The sequence below is a fragment of the Anarhichas minor genome, unplaced genomic scaffold (assembly GCF_050575085.1).
Source record: "Anarhichas minor isolate MPS153535 unplaced genomic scaffold, ASM5057508v1 ptg000017l, whole genome shotgun sequence".
In the NCBI taxonomy this organism is placed as follows: Eukaryota; Metazoa; Chordata; class Actinopteri; order Perciformes; family Anarhichadidae; genus Anarhichas; species Anarhichas minor.
Window position 1 is genome coordinate 10,710,273 of NW_027466463.1, and position 21,068 is coordinate 10,731,340.

A 21,068-nucleotide genomic window follows, 5' to 3' on the forward strand; every position below is an offset into this window, starting at 1 on the left:
TCTTATTGATTTGCCCTCCTTCTCTCCCCAGGCGGCTCTCCTCTCCTTTGCATGTCACTACTTCCCTACAAGACACAGACAGAGAGTGAAGGGGTGATTCAAAGATGAAAGAAAGGGAGAGAAACTAATTGACAAAGATGGACAATAACAGAAGATGTGCAAGAGAAGAGCAGTGGACATCAACAGGTTGTGTTGAACTTAGACTAAGAAGGGCTGAATGTGTTTGGGGGGAGTTTTCTTTCAAATTGGCTCCACATTTAGAGAATACTGTTGAAATTTGTGGGATGACATTTGGTCAAGAAAGGGTATGAAGACGTTATGAATATCATATGAAAATGACGCTCTTCAACTGAAAATATACTTTAAAACTTTTGATGGACAGGCATTTAATTACACGCCGTTTTGTGCTGTAAAAGACAAACACATATACACACACACTTATTCTCACACACACACTGACAGATGGATTCTCACACCATCTGCTGTTTAGCAGTATTGAGAAAACTTCAGTCTGAGTTCAAAGAAAAATGGAAAAGTTGCTGCTTAAAGGGTAGACCCCAATAAAGTGTTACTGACTGTGGCTGAGCCAGAAACTCTGGGTAAAACAGTGCCATCCTAACATCAGTTTTGAAGCTTTAAGCAGATCAGAGTATCAAATGGCTGAGTACAGGAGCCAAAGTCAGAATATGAGAGATTTGTTTGTAAATGATGATAGATAAAATGGTAGACAATATTAGTATTCTCTTTATATCTTTGCCATATTACCCCAAAGGATACCCCAATAAGCTTTGTATGTATGTACTTTGCGAGCACTAAATATATCTTACATGTTAAACGGGATTCACTACTATAGTAGAACCATATGTTTTGTACAAAGTGCTTATCGCAATCATTCATTTCAAACTGGTCAGGGTATTTATAACTGTTGAATTGAAGTTGTGCATAATGAGGACGTACAAGTATTGAGATTATATTGTTGTGAAATTACCTTTTATTATTTTCCTGATTATTCTATAGAAAGGAGATGAAATGTATAAAAGAGGAATTGAAAAGGGTTTGTATGACATTTTTAACTGCAAATCGTCTTTTTTTTTAATTTTTTTTTTCTTTATTTTTTTTCTTTACTGGTGTTAATTGCCATAGCACAGGTCAAGGGATGGATCCGTCCTCTTTGATGCCATAATGTTGACGGCTCTCTCTCACACAGCAGGTGCAGTGATCAATAAGGGCTTTTTACTGCTTCTCTGACTACCTGAACCTCAACCTTCAGCCTCTGTGAGTCTCTGTGTCTGATTTAGTGCGTCAGCCAAACGCTTTCCTTGACCTACACTTTTCTCTTTCTAATGCCTTTTCCAAAACATATTTATAATGGTCAGAAAATATTGTTTTTTTCTCAATAGTTGACAATCCCCAGTGTTTCCCCGTTCCACACATTAACCCTCAAAAAGAAACACACTTTTCAAACTTAAAGCAAACACTACATATGTTGCTTTGATGTGAAGATGAACTCCCAGAATTTTTTTAACATGCCAGTTTAGCCATTTCCCTGCAGTGAATTCAACTGTAAGGCAAACACACATCATATATAGATATATATGTAATGATGATGATGACAATAACATACAAATATAGTATAATAGATATAATATTTAAGTATTTAAACATTTTTAAGAATCTCCGTCTTCCAAATAGTGTGGAGAAATTCTTTGAAGCTTTGTTTTGTTTACGTTTCATTTTTGATTTTCTGTAAATGCTTTCTATACTGCTCGCCCTGTGGTGAACCCCAGTGAAGCTGACGCACGTTAGTTAATGTGTATTCTCTCTGTGAGTTTAAAATGATGACTCTGTATTCTCATGCTGAGTTGCCTCACTGCTATCTCATGATTAACTATTCTGAGAATGTGAAGGACTGAGCAATAGTGTAGAAAGCATTGCATACTATAATTTAAAAGTTTTTTAGGTCTAGTAAAATGCATATTGAATATGACTGCATACAGTATGAGCATAAATATGCAGAGATAAAAGGTATATATATATATATATATAAATAAATAGAGTTTTGCTTTAAATAAAATAAAGTATATACTGATACACTATATGATAGAGGTACAACTAAGGTGTTGAAATAAATGCTAAAATATAATATGGCCCTGTCGTGATTCTCATTTCTCCTTGGATTCCCTCGTCTGACAGATTCACATAATGATCCAATTTAAAGTGCTGTGTTTGAATTGAGTAATTTGGCAGCAGCTCGTCTCAGCCCTGCAGTGGTTGAACACAACATTGTTTTCAGGTCCAGGATTATATTCCCATCAGGCTCGGTGAGCTAATAGGACAAAAGAGTAGAGCTTGCGGGGAGGGAGAAGATGAGATGGCTTAATTCAAAGCAAGCAGTGGCTGCATTTATGCAGCACACTGAATGACGCCTGTTAAGAATGAAAAACAGCTTGGAAGGAGATTGTGTGAGATTGTTTGCTAAGCATGGTGGCCAGTTTTTGCCAGTTGTCCAGGTTGCCCCTGCTTTGTAGCTCTCTAACTGAGGAGTCTGTTCATAATTGCCAAAATTATAGATGTCAGGGCTTGTTTATCTCTGTGGGGATGAGGCCACAAGCTGCCATTTTTCTTCTCGCAGTATGAAAAAAAACTTCCACAGAGAAAAACACAAAAAGAAATGTACACCATTCTTCCAAAACATGTTTCTTCATTTAGTGTTTGGATTATGGTGGAGGAGAGAGCTGTCTAAAATCTCCCATACACGTTGGGTTGAGATCTGCTGACTGCGCAGGCCACAGTATGTCATCATCAAGCAACTGCTTCTTTATGTTTTTTAACTTATTTAATCAGGTTTTCCCTCTAATTTGTCACCCATCTGTATTTTCAATGGATGCTGTTCACAGTGTAGTCTGTAGAGCGTGACTACACTAGGGGACTACTTCTCTGGGAGGAGAGCGACCGGCAGCTCTGGAGACAGACCTTCAGTAAGCTGTAGCAACTCAAATTCACCCAGCGCCCGGCTTGTGGGCAGCGGTAGTGCTGGGTTGTACCGGCAAGGTTTTCTGATTGATGGTCCGTGATGAACTTTGTGTTGCAAAAGTAGTCTACACACATTTCTATTAACCTTTATTAAGCCAGGAGAATCCCATTGAGATGTTTTGTCTTATTTCAAGGGGGTCCTGCATGAGCGAGATGGCAGCAGAACTGTTTCACAGAAGCACCACGTCAAAACACAAATAACAGACTTTAACAAAAAGTTAAAAACAACATAAAAAGAGAAGAAAGAATGAGATGACAGACTTCAAACAAATCAACAAATTGCTTTAACCAAAGAATTGTCATTCAGTGTCAGGACAAGTACATTAAGTGCTCAAATAATCCTTAATCCTGTTTTTAAAATCTTGCATGCTTATAAAATAATCTATTTCTAGCTCACACCAAGATGAGGGTTTAGAATATCATGCTACGTTTGATTTGATTCTTGGTCTTTCCTAACATTTTCAGAGGATGTACTTGCATGCATATATATATATATATATATATCATTACCATAATCAATTGATGATAGAAGTGTCGCTTGACTTAAATTTTGTTTCTATAGTAGAAACCTAACATCACCCTGAGATTTTTTTGTTCTATGACCTCCCAAGGTCCCATAGGTGTGTGCGCTCCATTGTTCTGGTTGTTTCTGTACTGTCAAACTGTTTTTTAAATATTTTATTCTTATTCTTAATAAATAATTAGGATTTAATTGTTTCTTTCCAGGGCTCCTTATTCTGTAGAGCCTAAAGGAACACTTGCCCAAACTGATATTAACCCTCTGCAACCATTAGTGAGCAACAATATCTCATGTATGGTGGGTGGTGAATGTCCTTTGAATTTTTCTGGCTCTGAATAAGCTGTTAAGAACAAGTGTTGTTTGAAACCTGATTACACACAGCATGTATCTCAAAAAGACTGAGGAATACAAAGCAGATCTAGACAGCAGTATGTGAACTATAACTCTTGTGTTCTCCTTTAACTTCTGGTTGATATCCAGAAGAGTACAATCTCACAACAAGTGTGTGGTGAACATGCTGCATACTGTACTGTCTTTGACATGCTCCCTTTCTAGGCCTGACCATGGAGAGAATGGCAGGTCACAAAGGGGCATATAGGCCTAATGTGGCAGTTCATGGGACACCCCCACCCCCCTGCTGTCACACACACTCACTAATAAGCTCACATGACTCTGTGGCACATTGACACATTTCTGTGACCAGCGAACGGTCAAAAAGAAGGTTCAGCATCTCATTAGCACCATATTGAGAGAGACAGGGAGGGACAGGCATGGAGAGAGAGGAGGGGGATTCTTCCAGCTGTTTTTCTACAGTGGAGAGTAAGTGAGAGGGTGATAGTCCAAGAGCTAAACAGAACTGATAGGGAGTGAAGCCAGTGAGTCGAAGAAGCCAAGGATGGGGTTAAAGTAGGGAACAGAAGAGAAAGAGGAAGAAGAGTTCATGACTGTGAACTAGAATATCGCAGCTGACAGGAGAACAAGAAAGGTAAGTTTCTTCCTCCCTCCTTGTTTGCCCTGAAGCCAATTAGCAGCGGAGTGATTACCATGCAAAGGCTCTGATTTGGTTAATTTTTGTGCATGCATTGTCTCGGTGTCTCACGCCCACTTTTAGATCAACAACGTGTGTGTGTGTGTGTGTGTGTGTGTGTGTGTGTAACTTTAAGTGCCCAGGGAAAATTGGGTCAGTGAGAACGGAGAGAGAAACATGTGTTAGAGGAAGAGAGGCACACTGAGAGAGGGGGAGACGGACAGAGAAATGGAGAGAAAATCCTCGGCCCTTGAACTTCAGTAACAAGTGGTCACTTGAGTAATCACTGGTGATTCAGAGAGAAATGTAAGTGCTGCCAGGCATGACTGCTCTGTTGCCACTTCTTGCTTCTTTTTTTAATGCTTGTGGATGGAGTTTTTTTTAGCGTCAAAATACTTTGATATGAATGCTTCTGTGAGATAAAATGAGTGTATAAGATGTTCCTTTCCTTTGCGTGGATAACAGAATCAGACGAAGTGAAAAAATGGAAATTTAAGCTGCGCCTTCAGGGACTCCTTTCCATGTTTCGACTTGCAGGAGCTCATAGTAACTGAAAAAAGAAGGAATGACATGATAATATATGCATTTACACCAGCAAGTGAGCCTCACTCTCCGTCATGCTCAGTCTTGTGATGAGGTGTGGTTAGTCACTTTCATATTACTCAGCCAGCAATGTGTCAACTTGTTACTCAGACAGAAATAGGCCCGAATGTGACCGCGTCCTTTGCGTGTTCGTGCATGCATCTCTCTTCTTTTGTTCAATCTCCCTCCAATGTATATGCTACACTTGGGCTTTGCTTTACAAGCTGTGCAAAAATGTCAGGACAGTTGAATTCCTTTTAAATCCTGTCTTCCCATTTGTATGCCAAAGCAGAAATCTTGCTCTTGCGGTCATGATCTCCATATCGAATGGCAGGAAGAGTAAGAGTGGGCGACAGTTGGTTCTGTTAGGACTCGTATTAGTCAGAGCAAAGGGAAAGATGACCTTTCCGTGCTGTTTATTTTGGGAAGGCAACAGGAAGAATGCTGGAGCAGCTGCTCTATTCCTACTGGCAGATCCCACCCCTGTGAATTCCAGTCTGCTACTGCATGACACTCCTCTTACCGAACCAGGGGGCTTCTTGGATGTATCCAAGCACTGTACAGTGTAAATAACACCTCGTCAGAATCATCAAAGTTGTTATGGCAATAAGCTCTGCAACACACACACACACACACACACACACACACACACTGTAAGGTTTCAGCCGCCAATTATTTCCTATCAGACTTGCCTGCCATGCAGCGGGAACAGCTCTGTTTATGAGAAAGTCGGCCTGCTGTATCTGCACATAGTGTAGACGTCCAACCTGTTGCGTGATTATCAATGTCACCTGTCTGCCACACGCTCTCTTTCCTTGCTCATTATGCATCTTAACCAGTCGAGCAAGGCTCTCGTGTAACACAAACGGCTATCTCTTACTTTCTGAGACAGACGCGTTCCCTACAATGGCGAGCCTTCCCAAAGAGCCGCCGGAGGATGTCAAGAAACAGAGCTTCTGGATGGTGAGGATTATATTTATGATTGAATCTAACAACACTATGATGCAAGGAATAGCTAAACTAAATCGGTCCTCATGTGTGTTTGGGAATGTACAGTACATACTTGAGTTCTGCAGGCTTGTTATTCTTACATATCACCGTTCCTCCTCTCAGCCAGGGAATTATGTGCCTACAGTGCACCGAACTCAACAGTCCTTCCAGGCCTGCAACGACATTGTGGCCTGTTTCACAGAGAGAGCAAAAGTAGAGAAACAGTACGCCCAGCAGCTCAGCCAATGGAGCAGCAAGTGGAAGTCCATAGTGGATTCTCGTAAGTATTAGGAGCTGCATGATGGGTAGTCTGAAAATGGGAACATGCATTCCCAGGTCTTTTTGATCATCTCAGTCGACATCGGCTTAAAATAACATCATGATGTATTTTAAATGGCTGCATCAGTGCCTGTTTGAAACTTTACAAATGAGTCTATTATTTCTCTGTTGGTTCCATGACCTCTGTGCTCTGTGTTATTTCATTCCTCAGTCTTTTTTTTCTCCTTTCCCAGGACCACTTTATGGCTCCCTCATGAGGGCATGGCAATGTTTCTTCACCTCCACCGAGCGTTTGTCCGCCATCCACTCCGCCATATCCCAGTCCCTCATGGTGGAGGAAGGCGGCCGCGTGAAAACCTGGCAGAAGGAGACCTTTCCAAAGAAACTCTTTTGTGGGTTCAGGGAGAGCCACAACAACAACACAAGTTTTTCTCGTGCGCAGAAACCCTGGTCCAAAAAGATGACGAAGGTGCGTGTGTGTGACATGCTTGTGATGGAGGTCAGAAGTAGCAATGGCAGCTTTACTCAAAAATAAACCGTTTTTTTGCATTTCATGGTGTTTATTAGCAAATGTTTGCACAAGGTATCAATTGGCAACTCCATCTGCAGATGAAAACCACAAGAAGCAACTGAAAGTTCAGCTTTTTTTTGTCAAACTCCTATTTCAAAGGTCAAAAATGAACTGTCATGTACAGCAACAAAAGATTTTCAATATGTTTTAATGGTGCTCAATACAAAATTCAGAGCGTATCTATTGCGATGGCTGAGCCTGCCGCTAGAAGCTTACAGTGCAAACAATGCTTACAGTGCAGACGACGGCAACAGTATGGACACAGCGAACAGTGTTAAGCTGGGGGGGAACCAGAGAGTGGGCACTACAACGATGCCATGGCGTTAGTAACTATAACCACCGTATGGGTGCTATGGTGGCTATGAGTTAGCCACAGTGGGGCGCGCTCTCGTGCACAAACGTGCACTAAAAAGCACACAAGACTATGTCAACAAAGCACAGAGCAGCTCTGATAACAACACACACACACACACACACAGAGGAAGAGGAACTATTTTTTCTACTCGGGTAGACATTACTCCACTGTATCTTTACATAGAAAATAGTTGTTTGCTGCTCTATTAATGCCCTGAATATTGTATAGATAATAGAAAAGAATTTTGGAAAGTCTTTACATTAAATATAAAGATACAGTTAGCTACACTTAGCATAAAATGTATGTTGATTAACAAGTTGTATCTGTTTAATTAATCTATACAAAAAGAGTAAAATTGACACATTGTGGTTTTAAGGGGATTTGGCGTCCACCACATAACCCCTTGTAAGCGAAGCTTACCAACTTCATTGAATGTAAACTATTGCTAAAAGTTATGCATACATTTTTTCCATAATTATTAAAAGCACTGCTTGTAACGAAAATTAAAGTACAATTAAGGGAAAATTTACCATCTTTTATGTGGCTGTCCAATCAGTGTGGATGGTATGTATTCCACTGAAGAAATACATTACCCAGTGCATGCTCTGTTGACGGAGAAAGCTGATTGCTCCTCCTGCGGAGCCGTGCAGGCTGTGCCTACATGTACAAGAATGCTTTGTGTGCGAACAGGGATTTCAATAAGTCTAATAAATAAATTAAACCTTTAAAACAATCAATAAAGGAAATATTCTTACACCTAAACTGAAGAATACAACTGTACACCTTTTTAATTCAGGTTTATCTTTTACACCGAACTAAGAAAGGCTTAATAGCCTTGTTAACTCATCGTGAAACACTTTTCATTCAAACTGGACAGAAACAAAATAAATCTCTTAGATCACAGACTAAGATGTTAAAATATGCCGGCTGTACACACTATCACTAAATTTGTTTATACAAATTTAACAAATAAGATATATGTTAATTAGTGAGCTTTAGACGTTTTTTTTAAAAATATATATTTTAAACTTTTAGTCAGAGCCACGCAAGCTGTTTTCTTCCTGTTTCCAGTCTAGCATAGCTAACATCCTCTACCCAGAGCTTCATATTTAGTGTTCGATAAGAAATCTAATTTCCTTAAAGTAAATAATATGTGTGTGAATGTGTATTTAACAGCTGGAGAAGGCCCGCGTTGTGTATCACAAGTCCTGTCAGAGGGAGCAAACAGCCCTCGACAAAGAAAAACAAGCTAACGAAAACTCTGAGATGAGTCCGGAGAAAAAGCAGAAAATCACAGAGGCCAGAGAGATGGTCTCAGAGGACAAAGAAAAGGTGAGGAGGGATGTTAAAACACTGCACCACTGCACTCCAGCTCATGCATGTTGAATAAGGGCTTCATTCACAGCACATTTAAATTCCCAATCACTGATTCACGACATGCCACAAAGTCAAACATGTTGCATTCCAAGAAGGATTTGCTGGCCTGCTGCATCTGGTACTGCACTATCAACTCTAAACACAAGCCCCAGCCTTAAGTTTCTGTTCCAAGCATTTGCCTTGTATGGCGATGTGTTATTGTTACACTTCTCTGTGTTTTATGGAGCCCAACATGGCAACAGTAAAGAGCACCAGATGATTTATACATTTTAGATGATCCTTCATTCAAACGCAGTAGATGTTCTACTTTTCCTCATAAAATAGTTTTGTGCCCTGCCTACAGATTAGAGACCGCTATGAGAAACTGCTGGAGGAAGCGACGTCCTACACACCTCGCTACATGGAGGAGATGGAAGCCATTTTTGAAGAGTCCCAGGAGGAGGAGAGGAAGAGGATCAGCTTTCTGAAGCAGGCCTTCCTTTCCATCCACAGACATCTTGATATCACCAACAATGAGAGGTGAGCAGCCATCAGGTGACTGGGTGTGAATAAATTGCTTGTTCGGGGATAGTGCTGAGCAAGTGTCTCTGTGTATTTATCGTGTCCTTGTGTCAGTGTGAAGGCGGTGTACAGTGAGCTCCACCACACTCTGATGTCCATCAATGAGCAAGATGATCTGAAATGGTGGAAGAACAACCACGGTCCTGGCATGCCCACCGACTGGCCAAAGATTGATGTATGTTACAATGTTGCACTCCAACAATGGAATAAGTAAATGCAGTATTTATCAGAAACAGACTTTTTTGGAGTCCTACATCAGAGACATCATGAACTAAATGTGGACATATCTTCTAAAATGTATATTGTTGCTTTGTGTAAACCTTCTTGTGTTGTTTTTCTTGTGCTTACTTCAGTTAAACAAATGCACGGCCACATAAACAAGATATTTTCCTATTTTTGTGTGAATATTTGCATTTATCGTAGCTGTTTTACTCTAGCAAAGTGTTGATAAATTTGATACCTAAACTTGTATCTTTTTCATCAGGAATGGGTCCCACCAATAAAAAAGCTAGATAGAAAGAAAAGAGACAAGATGAAAATAAAAGAGAATCGACCGTAAGTAATCCCGTGTAGTTCTTTCAATATATGATTAAAAAAAAGAACAACATATATTTTATTCCAATTCATATTTGTGTATTTCTGATTGTTCAAACATCCACGTCTTCTCCTGTTAGTGTGATGATCGGGGGTGTGAAGGTGCGAGCTATGTATGACTACATGGGAGAGGAGGGCGATGAGCTGTCCTTTAAAGCAGGTGACACCTAAAGTGTGATGTGACGACACTCAAATGTATCCGACAGTAGTGTTATTCTCAGTGTTTTAAAGCTATAATAGGATTTTTATAATAAATTACAAACATTGCATCAGTATAAATTTGATGCATCAAATGCATCCCATCCCTTTAAAATGACAGCAGGCTAGTAAACATACATGTGCTGTGTGTAGTTTACTGATGTTACATTACATGATATCTGGGTTGTGATTCTGCCGTTAAATCATGCTTTCCCCAAAGGGGCGTGCACACACACCCATTCGCATTTGTAGAGAAGCCAATAGGAACACCCTCGCTGAAATGACCTGCGATTTGGCTAAAGTCTGCCGTCTCTGGCTACATTTTCTGAAGCCTTATAATAGAGCAAGAAAGGAGGCGCCAAAGTCTAGGTTTCTCTTAACAAAAAAAACATGAAAGTACCATTTGCAAGGCTTCAGTAAGTTTTGTAACCAGACAACCCACTTCTGGACAACTAAGACAAGCTGAGGTGAGCTACGCAAACAGAACAGTCAATCAAATAAAATTAAAACACACTCTCTAAAATAATATTTTCTAACAAAATATGTTTGATTCCTAACTTATCAAACTATTTGAAAATTGCACATGCTTTGTATTTTGGAAGAATATTGGGTAACATTTTATATTTTGGTGCATGTACTAAATGTTAGTTAATAATAATAAGGCCCTTTTTAGTCGATATAAGATGCTTGTTGACATTATTATGCTCATATGGTTGGCTAGTTTATGTTTGATAGAATGTTCTCCTTGTGGCTGAGATTTACGTGAAAATGCCGGAATGGACATTTTTTTAAGAGAGCTGTCTTTTGTGCTCCACTGCTAAAACTTTGTAGATGTAATTCTTCATTCACATTTGACCGTGATATAATTCGTTACTGAAATTTAGAGCAGGCACCAAGTGGCCTTAATAGGAACAACATCTTCTGCCATTTTTGCAATGGCTTAAACATGCATTGCGCTGCTAGAGTTGAATGGTACAGTCAAAGTGTCAAATAATAACAGTCGGAACACTCCCATGATGTTGGTTGGTAGTACTTTAAAGTCAAAGTAAACTAAAAATTAAAACTTTGCGTATCATGACACACATAACTCACTATTTATTGAAACACAAACATCGATTAACAGACTTCTGTTTTCTGTGATCCCAGGTGAAGTGTTCCTGAAGGTCGAGGAGGAGGATGACCAGGGTTGGTGTCGAGGAGTCCTGAGCGGAGGGAAAGAGGGCTTCTACCCAGCAAATTACGTTGAAGTTGCAGAGTGACGTCATACTGTCTAATAGACTTTGTCCTAAACTTATTTCTTACAAACAGTTAGTTACAAATCTTCCAAAAATAACAATTATTGTTATATAATATAGTTTGTAACTCCGATATAATCTGTTCCCAGCCACTTTGAAATGTAAAATTTGTTAAAGGCCTTAATATTCTAACCTACTTTGGTTTGAGTGCTTCTGCAATATGAATTATCCAAGACTAGATGTACTGTTTGTGCAGGAGCCGTATGTGTATATGTGCGAGTGTGTATGTGTGTTTGCATGCATGTGTGCGCGTTCAGATGAAACAAAAGAGAACAAGAGATGATATTTATTTACTGCCATCATGTTTGAGTCATTAGGTCATTACAATGAAAACAGCTGATAACGATACATGGCGGTGACCCAGGAACAGGTTACAATGATGGGAGCACACAAGGTTAATGTTTACTCAATAAGTATTATGTAGAGGCACATATAAGTTACTTTGACTAAGGGAATTGATTTTCAAAATAAAAGTGTAGTTGTTTTGCCTCTAATCCATCTGGTTGACAGTGTTTTTTGTTGCCATGCTCTGTGCGTGCGTGTGCATGTGCATGTGTGGCAGTTGGTTGGTCCACCATTTTGGTTCAGACTGAAATATCTCAACAACTATCAAATGGATTTTGAACAGTCATTCATGGTGCACCGAGGATGAACCCTGATGACTCTATTGATCCTAATGACCCTGACTTTTCATCGAGCCCACCAGCAGGTTAAAGTTAGTTAGCACATGTTAGCATGCTAAAACGCTAAACTAAGATGATGGACGTGGCAAACACTGTACCGGCTAAATCAGCCGTACCAGTTGGGATTAGCATTCCTAGAATAAACGTAACATTGTATTACATTACAGATGCTATTAACTTAAATGATAATAACATAATGACATAATAGCATGTCATTGTCATTAATTTCACTATCAAGGTCTATATGTACATTCAATATAGTCTGTATGTTCTTTTACTTTGAAAAACATAAAAATCATCTTGACCATCAACATTTTATTGTCCGGTTTCGTAATTCACTAGAGTTAGGCAATGTGCAATACATCTCTGACTAACCACCCAACCGCACAGCTTTGTGCACACATCACAGCAGTTTCTTGAGTAAAGAAACTTGTTGGACAAGATGTCTGAGACGCAATGAAAGACAAAGAGTGACTGACAAGAGGACGTCACACAGTCCTGGCCTGGGAAGGTTTCATGTTTATGGTATACAGTACACTGTACTGACTGCTTTCAAAGGACTCCGCATGTGTAAGTATGTCTTCTGCTTGTTTTCAGAGGATGTGTTGCTTTTATATTGCAGAAACAATCGATAAATGTTGCCTGCATTGTGTGGATTAAGTTTCTTTCATTCGAGCGCTTAATTAAAGGCCTGACGACATCATAAAAACTGAATGTCACATGCTCCCCAGAGCAAATTGTATTGTAATTACTTTGGAGTGGACTCTAAGTATACGTGTTTAGTGTTTTACAGACGTTAAGGTGTCCTCTTAAATGAGTTATTATGTGTGATGTATTAAATAATGTCCTCTCTCTCATAGGCAGGTAGGCTCACAATGGAGTTTGCTTGTGGATTTGTTTATGTGCCACCATCGGTGACTCAGAAGGACGGCCAACGACATAATGTCATTAAGCGCTCAGGTGTGATCTCTTTCAAATAATTCCAGACATCAAAGAAAAATAATCTAAATGTATAACACTTAATACTTGTTTAAAGGAACATCATCTAACATTCTGAACATTAATATAGCAGCAAACAACTATTGCATGTGTAAAGATACGGTGGGGTAATGTACCTGAGCAGAGAACGAAGTCGCTTTCCTTATGTGTGTTGTTATCCAAACTTCTCCTTGCTTTATTGACTTAGTTAACTTGGCCGGTCACGCGCATGTTAGTGCACGTGAGCGTGCCCCGCTGGTTAGCTCACGTTAACGCACTGCTCTCATTCGGCGGTTGCAGCTGATATCGCCGTCCCCAAACGACAACCAGGCAGACAGGATCAGTTAGGTGATCTTACCGGAAGATAACACATTAAGTAACAGACAAAAAGGTAGCAAGTCCAAACAGAAGTAACCGAGAATCCACAGGTTAACAGGAATGGGGCAGGAAAAAAAGATGCAGGCAGGCAGAGATTCATGTTCAGGTAGAAGAGGCTGGAAGCAACATGGACAATATGACAGTAGAAAAAGGGGCTGGTATATGACAGGGAGATTGGAGAAAGAGACACGTGAGCAGGGAGATGTGGGAGTCAATTTTGAGGGCATCTGGTGGACAGGTGGAGAATGGCAAGGACTGCAAAGCTTCATGGAAATGCAGGGGCCTGGGGAAGTAGGAAAACTACAGAGGCAGCTGTCCTGACAGTCAGTCTCAGATTCGAAAAGCTTGACTCACCAGTTTGAAGAAATCCACTAAAGAGACACAAAGCTTTCATTGGGCTGTCACTAAGTCTAAATCGGTCACGTCACCAGCTGTCCGGTCCATTCTCTGCAGGATGGCAAAAGAGGTTCTGGGAAATATAGGAAGTCATAAACTGAAGTATAAGTTGAGAGAAAGATCAACCGAGTAAATTCCAATACTAGATTACAAACTAACGGCTGATTTCTAAAAGTATATGCCGACTCCTCTCATAAGAGCTTTCTGAGTTGGTTAAGTATTATGCATTATGTAATGTGACACACACAACCTCTCCTGTCTATCTTAGAGGACAGATTCCTTTCAGATGCTCATCTTTTCTCCGTAAAAGCCATCTGCCACCTGAGTCACATTTTCTTCACAGCACAAAGGTCATTGCTGCACCAGTTGTTTTGTCTGTACATCCATTTCTCTGGCAGGAGGCTCCTCTCAAATTAACAGCCACTGTATATTTATTTTTCTATATCTATGCTTTTTTAGCTCTTCTTCCTCCTGTTAACTGGATTCGTCCTAGCAGTCCTCCCCCTCCTCCTCCAAGAAACTCTGCAGAAGCCAAACCACCAAAGTCACCCCAATCTCGCCTAAAGGTCATTGAACAGTTGGAAAAGAGCAAGGAAGTGAAGAAGGCTGTGAAGCCCACTCCCTTCTATGCAAATGCTGAATTTCACAATAAAGCGGGTGCAGCTTCTTCCAGGAGTACAACTCCTCAAAAGACAGGTACTGTGAATGTAGAAATGTAAATGTAAATGTATGGCTGATCAAGATTAGTTTCTGTATTATGGAATTATCTTAGATGCAGTTGATATCCTTAATTAGTCATTTAGAGTAATCCTCTAAGCCACACAAACAAGTGTCAGATCTAAACAATTTAAATTAAAAAGGGTTTATTTAATCTGGAAAGTTTGATTCTCTTTGTTTCAAACAATCCACTGTATTGGATTTACACATCACTAGAGAGAGGAGAGAGCTTGGGTGAACTAATCCCTCTAAGACTATAAAGACTTGATTAATAGTCGGAGATTGAGCTGCAGGTGCTAAAGCGCTGTGTTTAGTGGTCCACTGCTCTTATGTATTCCACTGATCGGCAGCAAATGAGTGACAGTTTATATTATTTGGCTGAATCGTTCCTTTAACACACGTCTCCTAATCTGCTTCACAAAGCTCTTCTGCCACCACACATGAGATCTTCAGCAAACAGCCAGTCCCCTCCTTACAGCCAGCCACTCGTTTCCTCCAACACCAACAGTCATCTGTCATCATTTACCTACGACCACCCGAATGAGCCAGATTTAGATGTACCTTCTTCGGACCCAAACTACTCGTACGCCACACCAGAAGGCACAGGGTTGAAGCTGCCAGCTGGTACTAGCAAAGTGTCGGCTCCGGTCTCAGGTTAACGGACAACTTGTGTTGACATTTGCATTCTTTTTTTTTTTATTTGACAGTATGGAGGAATAGACAGATCATCCCAGTTTTATTCTGTTCTGTTCTCTCATACGTCAGTTCCTCCCCTTCCTCCGAGACCTTCGTTCATGAAGTTAATCCCAGAGTACCTGGTGCTGTTGCCTCAGAAATCACTCACGGACACATCACTTGTCCCATCACCTAGTAAAGATATTTGCAACCGTCTCTGTCATGCTGTCAAAAGAATAACTCTCATGATGAATGTTTTACACCACCAGTGCTTATTTTTAATGCTGCTGTTCCCATCTCAGAATCAGCAGATCAGGGGCCTCTGCCTGGGAATCCCAATGTGCTCCTTGTCAGTTTAGGAAAATTACTCTCAGAGGAAAGAGGTCAGTAAACTTTTATCATCACTGTAAAACCTCCATTATACCCCATTTAGTTTGATTTTTAGTCCTTCTTGGCATATGCTGACGATAGATGTTTGCATATTTCCAGCGCAGACCACACAAGCAGAACTCACCTCCTGCTCCAAATGCGGCTCTGTGCTGGACCCTGCTCCCTGCTATGACAATGTGGTAATTACATGCTGTATTTCATTCAGTCTATATTCTGAAACTGATAAATAGCAACACAATTAAGAGTCATTGATTTCAAATGTGATAATAACTGTAAATCTCCTTGTAATCACTACTCGGAAACACAAAGCATAGCAAGCACAAGCCTTATTGATCTCAACATAATGAAACAATGGATAACTGGGGCTGGTTTGATTGATACAGACTGCAGGCAGAGTGGACTCAGTTAATGTTGGTAATGATTTTCAGTAAACAGTGATGTTCTCTCCTTGTGCTGAACTGCAGGTTAATGAATGTTACTTCTGTCAGCCCTGGGAGCCGACCAGCACTCCCAGTATGCCACAGTGTCACCAGGATGTCCTCTTTTTGCTATGTCATGATGAAAAACCCCGTTGTGCGGCTGACGCTCTGCTGCTCTTCTGCATCGACGTCTCAGGGTCTATGAGCATCACCTCAGAGGTAAAACCACATGACCTGACACTGATCTGTTTACCGCCGGTATCACGAGGCCATTCGTGTCACAAATACATCCTGTGGTGTTTCAAATGGTCTCTGTTGTTTCAAGGTGTCGGAGGGAGAACTCGTTGTCCACAAAACCCGTCTCCAGGTGAGTTTTTTTTTTTTCTCTTAGTTTCAAATGTCTTTTAACCTTGTAAGACTCAGAATGAACTGTGATTCTTAACAAACTGCAGGTTTGCTTGAAAATCAACATCTACAAAATGATGTTTGTGCAAAGATGATATCAAGATGCAGTTTGTGAAATTATTGTCTTCAACCCAGTTTGTTCTGGAAGCCGTGCTGCAGTGTGTTCAGAGACTGAGTGAGCAGAAACCTGACATTCGAGTGGGACTCATCACCTTCAACAGTCAGGTACATAAATGATCACGAGAGGCTTGAGCTTCACAATAGATGTGTGCGTACATTTGCTTTTCATCTTATAATGATCTCATATAGAAAGCAAGTTATGACTGCTGCTTCTCTTCATCCCCTATAATGCTTGTGTTACCAGGTGACAATGCATGGAAATGAGAATTTCACGTCACATTCCCTGAGCGGTGCTGAGTTAGCTGACTGCAACTTTCTGAAAAAGACTGCAGCCGGTTTCCCAACTCCACCTCCACTCTCACAGAACAAGGATTACTTACGGAAACAAGTCATGGGGTAAGAAAAAAAAACTGTAATTGGTGTACAATCAATTGTTTTAGTATTTCATTACATAGTAATAGGGCTGGGCAATATGGCCATAATCTTCTATTACGGGTCTATCGTATCTATATATATATATATATATATATATCTAAGTGAGAATTAAGTGAAAATATTGAGTAAAAATAAATAAAAGTCCCAGCCATAACTGACTGTGGTTTCTGTTAGTTTTTTCTAACAATTTAGATGAAGTATCATATCGCAATATATGTCATCATTATGATATGATTCCATTGAAAGGAGATACATTCATTAATCATATTGAATTACCTCCAAATTGTTGTGTTTTATAAAACTTAAATAACGTGTTTTTTGCGTTACCTCTTGTTGAAAGATTATGCGACGGTGGGACGACGGCTCTTGGTCCTGCTGCGCTCCTGACGATTGCGATAGCCTCCAGACAGCCAGGGTCCACGGTAGGTTCTGTCTTATTCACAAGACCAAACAAATGTATTTGTATGTCTAAGCCCATCTACTACATTATACATGTGACCTGTAGTACATGATCATTTCACAGCACTGCACACATTAGCTGCACAGATTCAGCTAAACTCATTTACACTATAAAGTGTTTCACTTTATTTGTTTTGTTTGTTTACCTTAATCAGTATTTCTTACTTCTTAAGCAAACATAGGTCATTTTTCATTTGCCTATTCTCTAAAAACAATCCTGACCTGCTATCCCTGCTGATCTCGAAGGTGATTATCTGTACAGATGGAAAGGCCAACACAGACTTGGGGAATCTGGAGGTAGAGGATAATGATGCTCGCACTCTCCTCTCATCCACCATATTCTACAAGGACCTGGGGGATTATGCTGCCAATCAGGGGTTGGTAAACATCTCCTCATCAGTGTCAGAAATGGCACAAGTGTTATAATACATATTACAGTACATATTATATTATACTCAAGTGCTTCACTCTAATTAAGTTCATACTGAAATGTCCTTCTTTCATTAGTGTGACAGTGTCTGTGCTGTCCATAGAGGGAACAGACTCCAGGCTGGACGAGCTGGGAAGACTCGCTGATCACACAGGAGGGAAAGTAAGATGCGTTGTGATGTGTGTCGACATTTGTCCGATTATTATATTAAGTACTTACGTATTTTTTATTTGATGATGTCTATCACTCATTAGACCTTGTCATCTGTGTGTTTGGTCCCCTAGGTGGTGATAGCAAGTCCCAAAAGGTTGCACGCAGAGTTTGAAGAGATCATTGAGAACAGAATGATAGCGACACAGTGCACTGTCACGTTACTGCTGCCCCAATCCCTGTAAGATCTGCTCTGTATATAACTCAATACTAATGTTTCTCAGTGGTCTAGTCGCCACAATAATGCACTTTAAATGACATTATTAACAAGCATTCACTAATGTTCTCCTTTGGTCCAGGCGTATGAGAGGAGAGAAGGAGGCAGGACACAAAGGGACCAGAGAGGTGGGGAACGTGGACCCAGAAACAGAGATCACCTTCCAGTTTGGAGCCAGTGAACAGAACACAGACGGTGAGAAAAAAGAAAGTTCCGGTATGTCACCATGATAGACTGGTTGGTTAGTTTGATATGCATGAAATTATCTCACTCCAGACTAAATCTGTAGTAAAGTACTTGAGTAAATTCACTTAGTCAAATTCCATCACTGAAAAGCAACATGTACTTTCTCAGAAACGCTCTTGATTAATATTTGTGTTTTTTTCTGTGCTTCCCTTCAGTGTCGGCGCCAGCCTCTGGTAGCCGTGTGTTTATCCAGCTGCAGATCAGGTACAGGCAGAGGAAGGGACAGACGATGCTCAGAGTGATCGCCACAGGCCGAGATGTTACTGATGACAGGTGATAATAATGTTTCCATAATTACACTGCTTCTCTCACTTTTGGGTTTTTAAGATTACCTCACACACACACACACACACACACACACACACACACATCACTGAGCTGTTGCATACTTTTGGCCTCCTTGTAAGCTTAAACAAGTCATTATCGTCTGACATCTTTAATCAACGACGGGTTTTCTCCCTGGGGACAATAATTGATTAGATGTATTATATACACCAATCTCAGTGAAGCTTTAAGTAAAGCGTTTGTGAAAAATCCAAGGAGGCTGGCTGTTGCTGAGATACAAGACCCTTCACATCATGCATAAAGGATTGCACCATGTAAATCGCATTTCTCATCCGTTCTAGCATTTAGTCACACAGTAAATGAACCTCTCAACTCAGTCTATACTGAATGGAGGTCATGCAATTCATCGTCTAAACAGCTACTTAGTGGCCCCTGTGTGTGTTTGCTCAGTAATAATAATGGCATGGCTGAAGCTGTAAATGTTAAGAAGCACTCTTGTGATAGAAGTGTGACCCCCCCCCCCCCTGCTCAGCTCGGCGGCCCTGTCCTCTCTCTCCCTGGCCATCATTCAGCTCAACTCGTCACAGGCCAGCGCCGCTCTGGCTGTCAGAGGCCGCTTCCTCGACGCCAGGAGGGAAGGAGAGCTGCAGAGGAAGCTGATCGAGAGAGCAATGTGAGTAACAGGAGGGATGGCGGAAACTCAAAAGTCCAAACTGTCAATTAAAGAGCAAATGTTAAATATGTCTGATTAATCTGATCAACTGTTGATTATTATTTGAGCTCTAACTGGTGAATATTGTTTTTTTAATTCAAGGGTTCATAAGCGATGACCCTCGTTTTTTTGGCTAATTCATTCCAACAGATCATTTTGAATTTAAGCTTGTTTTTTTTAGGCTTTCATTTTTTTCTTTTCTTTTTGATCAACTTGATATTATTAGCAAAGCCACAGTGTGTGTCTGAATGCATGCGTTTTTAAGATGTATTTTTTAGGCTAGATACTGTATTGTACAAAGTGAGTCTGCCTCTGTTTGCAGAGAGCATAATCACAGTGCAGAGGACCAGCAAACATACCAAGAATGGATTACAACCATGGAGCCAATATACAGCCACAAACATACCATCATAAGGGTGAGCTTTTACAGTATTTGTTATCATCTTCAGTGTCTTACATCGGTTGAAAACACCACACTAAAGTCTTTTGGTTTGTTTTTTTACAGAGAAAATCAGTCGTTTCAGACTCAGAGGTAATTAATGTTATTTCCTTACAAATTAAACTGTTTAGTAGTTAAATACTTTGCCCATTTTTCTTAACTTTCCTCCTCCCACCAGTCTCTAACAGATGCCGGTGCAGCGCTGTTCTACACTATGAAGCACAGCAACAGGATGACCATCTCCCTGAAGAATAAACATAAACTCTAACCAACTGTCAGCCTTCACCTTTCATCTCGTTGGAAGCAGCTCAAGTCATGAATGACAAGGACAGACACTGTTGTTTGATTTTCATCATCTGGCTGAATATACAGTATATCCCTCAAATGTATCAACAAAAAAAACTGGTTATCTGTATCATAAAGAAGTAAAACATATGATTTTTTTTCAGTGTTACATTCAAATCTGCTGAGGGAGTATAGCGAACATGGATGTGTATTTGACACTGCGGCAAAGTTTACACTGACCAAAACAAACAAGAAACACCTGACTCAGAAACACCATCATGCAGCTAACACCTAGATCCTTTTGTGTCAGCAAAACACATCTCACAACATGTGTAAACCTCCAACTAAACAGTTAATATAGTTCAGAATATGATCATGTAATTGTGTTTTAATATATGGAACTTATTTGCACCAAACTTGACAATGCAACAGGAAATACAACCTCACAACAGCTGCGTTATTGTTTAATTTTTTTATTAAATTGTTTAATTCATACAAAAAAAAAAACACAAAATATATGCAGTGGATGTTGTTCAGAAGATGCATTCATTCATTATTAAGTGCCGGCAGGTTCCAAGAGAAACAAATGCAAGCTCTATCATTACGCAGACTGATGCTGAGCAGGTAGAAGCTTACTGTGCCTCTGTGTCTGTGGAGATCTGTGACCGTCTCGCTGCCGGGTCTGTGGACACAACCTGAGCCTCCAACTCCACATCAGTCTTCCCCTGAGCGAGCTCCTCTTCTGGGCCAGGGAGCGCAGGTGGGAGGCGAGCAGCTCCATTAACCGGCACGTAGATGAAGTTCCAG

The 21,068-nt window shown here is 40.4% G+C and overlaps 2 protein-coding genes across 2 annotated transcripts; both read left to right on the forward strand.

Moving 5' to 3' along the window:
• Nucleotides 1-4,761: 4,761 nt before the first annotated feature.
• On the forward strand, nucleotides 4,762-11,740 carry LOC142951610 (protein kinase C and casein kinase substrate in neurons protein 3-like). Its single transcript, XM_076093258.1, has 10 exons — nucleotides 4,762-4,886; nucleotides 6,055-6,125; nucleotides 6,276-6,432; nucleotides 6,665-6,900; nucleotides 8,534-8,689; nucleotides 9,078-9,253; nucleotides 9,350-9,470; nucleotides 9,780-9,850; nucleotides 9,970-10,049; nucleotides 11,234-11,740. Exons 2-10 carry the CDS (start codon nucleotides 6,069-6,071, stop codon nucleotides 11,344-11,346), a joined length of 1,167 nt encoding a protein of 388 aa, XP_075949373.1. The 5' UTR covers nucleotides 4,762-4,886; nucleotides 6,055-6,068; the 3' UTR covers nucleotides 11,347-11,740.
• Nucleotides 11,741-12,940: 1,200 nt separating this feature from the next.
• LOC142951639 (circularly permutated Ras protein 1-like) lies at nucleotides 12,941-20,244 on the forward strand. The gene is made up of 20 exons (XM_076093314.1): nucleotides 12,941-13,025; nucleotides 14,277-14,513; nucleotides 14,958-15,188; nucleotides 15,300-15,428; nucleotides 15,479-15,592; nucleotides 15,699-15,778; nucleotides 16,064-16,237; nucleotides 16,344-16,385; nucleotides 16,559-16,648; nucleotides 16,788-16,939; nucleotides 17,319-17,400; nucleotides 17,684-17,814; nucleotides 17,945-18,029; nucleotides 18,152-18,258; nucleotides 18,377-18,489; nucleotides 18,696-18,813; nucleotides 19,358-19,498; nucleotides 19,860-19,953; nucleotides 20,043-20,069; nucleotides 20,155-20,244. Exons 1-20 carry the CDS (start codon nucleotides 12,941-12,943, stop codon nucleotides 20,242-20,244), a joined length of 2,322 nt encoding a protein of 773 aa, XP_075949429.1.
• The last annotated feature ends 824 nt before the right edge of the window (nucleotides 20,245-21,068 follow it).

Bases quoted from the DNA above. Each gene is read 5' to 3' on its own strand.
- LOC142951610 (XM_076093258.1), top strand. From the start codon at position 6,069: ATGGCGAGCCTTCCCAAAGAGCCGCCGGAGGATGTCAAGAAACAGAGC. The intron at 8,690-9,077 runs GTGAGGAGGGAT...CCCTGCCTACAG, and splicing joins TCTCAGAGGACAAAGAAAAG to ATTAGAGACCGCTATGAGAA. The intron at 9,851-9,969 runs GTAAGTAATCCC...TTCTCCTGTTAG, and splicing joins AAAATAAAAGAGAATCGACC to TGTGATGATCGGGGGTGTGA.
- LOC142951639 (XM_076093314.1), top strand. From the start codon at position 12,941: ATGGAGTTTGCTTGTGGATTTGTTTATGTGCCACCATCGGTGACTCAG. The intron at 18,490-18,695 runs GTGAGAAAAAAG...GCTTCCCTTCAG, and splicing joins CAGTGAACAGAACACAGACG to TGTCGGCGCCAGCCTCTGGT. The intron at 20,070-20,154 runs GTAATTAATGTT...TCCTCCCACCAG, and splicing joins CAGTCGTTTCAGACTCAGAG to TCTCTAACAGATGCCGGTGC.